Here is a 2,279-nt window from a genome sequence, read left to right as displayed (position 1 = left end):
CCGAGGATTTTTGAAGCCCGGAGTATCCACAATCAGCAGAGAACGTAGTAGGGAGTGCTGACTGGACTTCAGAGACCTAAGGAACAAAAATATAACATGAAATTTAAGTGATGCAGCTTTGATACTAGGAGGCTGCAGATTACTGCATATTGCCCATTGTGTCCTAAACCTAAAGATGTCAAATTTACAATGAAAAAAATAGAGAAAAGTAGTTTCAGGTTTAATGTAATATATGTGACAGCTAAAATCAACATTCAGAATATTTTACAGGATTTCATCATACAACAGATGAACAAAATAAAACACTAGACAGAGTAGGTGTGCATGGTACTAGAAATATTCTTTAAATCTAATACATACTGTATGTATACCTAACATTTATGCAAAGAAATGGCAGAAGTTTCCTCACCATATCAGTGGCTCTATATGTAAGAAGCTCACAGTTATACTGATTTCTTCTGAAAAACAGCATGGCATGTCCATAGCATGTCATTGCTATGCTATAGCATGTCATTGCTATGCTAATCAGTATTATTTTTCTCATTATTGCTGATTTCATTTATGCACCTTTTTTCATGTATTGTTCCACTTTGAATGTTTGCCACTTGTATTTTGATACTGAGTGCTATATCAGTGTACAGCAAATGTGTAAGAGCGCCTGGTAAACATCCATATATGGTTTGTAACTATAAGTTTATACAGTTTTATATAAAACAGTGGCCAGATTCTGGACTTTCTGTTGGCAGCTACATTGGAGCAGCCACAAAGAACGGGTGCGAAGCAATTCATTTCTTCACTCCATCTTACAGCTGAAGTGTCATGTGAATAAACCCACTCACCATTTTAATCACACCTTTAATCTTGTTCTGACATAAGGCAAACTTTTATAATATTTCCCCAAAACCCTCTTCTGTCCACCCATTTTTTAAATACTTTTGAATTTACAATAATGGAGCATAGCAACATTTGGGGAAAAAATCCACTACAGTAGATCTCCTTCTGCTGTTACCAAATTTAGGTAAATAATTCCATTATTTATTTCAATGCCATGTGCCAGGAAAATGGAAGACATCCACCTTAACTTTACTCCTACACTGTCATGATTCTGCCCCACTGCTTCCGGTCTCATGCTTTTATTTTGACACTACTTCCTGTTACTGTCCGGAATCGGCGCATAAAGCTGCCGATAATATCAAGGGGTGAACTCAGTTATAGACCCAGATGAGTAAAAGCAAAACTGTCTCTTTAATAAGAGCACTGACAGTGAACAAAACATTACAAAAACTGTTTAAACATGAAACACACTCACAGGTCGGTAACACAGTCCAGGGTCAGAACCAGCAAACGCACACAGCCAAGGGAGCCAAAGCGAGAGGTCAGAGAGGGAAGTCCGATAATCAAATACACAGAAAACAGTCCAAATCGGGGGGGCAAGGCAGTATTCGGTGGTCAATGGCAATCCGGGGTCAGAACAGGAAAAACAGGCAGAAGAAAAAACGCTGGAAAGTCTGACATGGGTTAGAACGATCTGGCAGCTTCTTGGTGTGGGGAAGCTGCCTATATACTGTTGTAACCAGGTGTGAGTAATGAGAAGCAGGTGAAACCAATATGGGTGATGAGATAAGGTTCCCAGAAGTCAGGGTGAGCTGGGGACAGGAAGTAGTGTCAAAATAAAAGCATGAGACAGGAAGCAGACAGGACAGAATCATGACAGTTACAGTCTTATCTCAGCTAGGAACTCTTTACCCTACTCAGTGGTTATTGTTTGCACCTGTTTCTACCCCTTTATAGGCAGCTTCCTCCTACCAGGAAGCTGCCAGATTGTTATAACCCATGTTCAGACTTTCCAGCGTTTTTGTTGTGCCTGTTATTCAAGCTCTGACCCCGGATTGCCTTGTCACCACCGATTGCCTAACCCTTCTGATTCTGTCTGTATTTTGTGCATCGACTTATGGACTTCCCTTACTGACTGATCTTCTTGTGGATACCTTGGATGTGTGAGTTTGCTGGCTCTGACCCTGGACTGGATTATCAACCTGAGAGTGTTACATGTTGAATCAGACTCCTGCATGGTGTATCATTTGTTTCTGACCAGTGCTCTGATTAAAGAGACAGTGTTTTGCTTATCCTCGTCTGGTCTTATAATTGAGTTCACCCTACACATCATCGGCAGCTTTACACGCTATGCCTAACACTACACAAGTCAATTATCTTGTTGATAGTGTTGCAGCCTCCCTGTGTACAACACTTGATACTGTTGCCCCTCTGAAAAAGAGAGC

At 40.6% G+C, this 2,279-nt stretch overlaps 1 protein-coding gene across 1 annotated transcript in view; it reads right to left on the bottom strand.

The window, feature by feature from the left end:
* Positions 1–2,279, bottom strand: part of LOC109971040 (unconventional myosin-XVIIIa-like) — a 233,547-nt gene that overhangs the window by 154,309 nt on the left and 76,959 nt on the right. Inside the window, 1 exon segment of the mRNA XM_020619059.1 lies at positions 2–76. Coding sequence (XP_020474715.1) covers positions 2–76 — 75 coding nt within the window.

This window comes from Monopterus albus, unplaced genomic scaffold (genome assembly GCF_001952655.1).
Source record: "Monopterus albus unplaced genomic scaffold, M_albus_1.0 scaffold214.1, whole genome shotgun sequence".
Lineage (NCBI taxonomy): Eukaryota > Metazoa > Chordata > Actinopteri > Synbranchiformes > Synbranchidae > Monopterus > Monopterus albus.
Note: the sequence above shows the minus strand (reverse complement) of the source record. Positions and strands in the feature narration are given on the sequence as shown.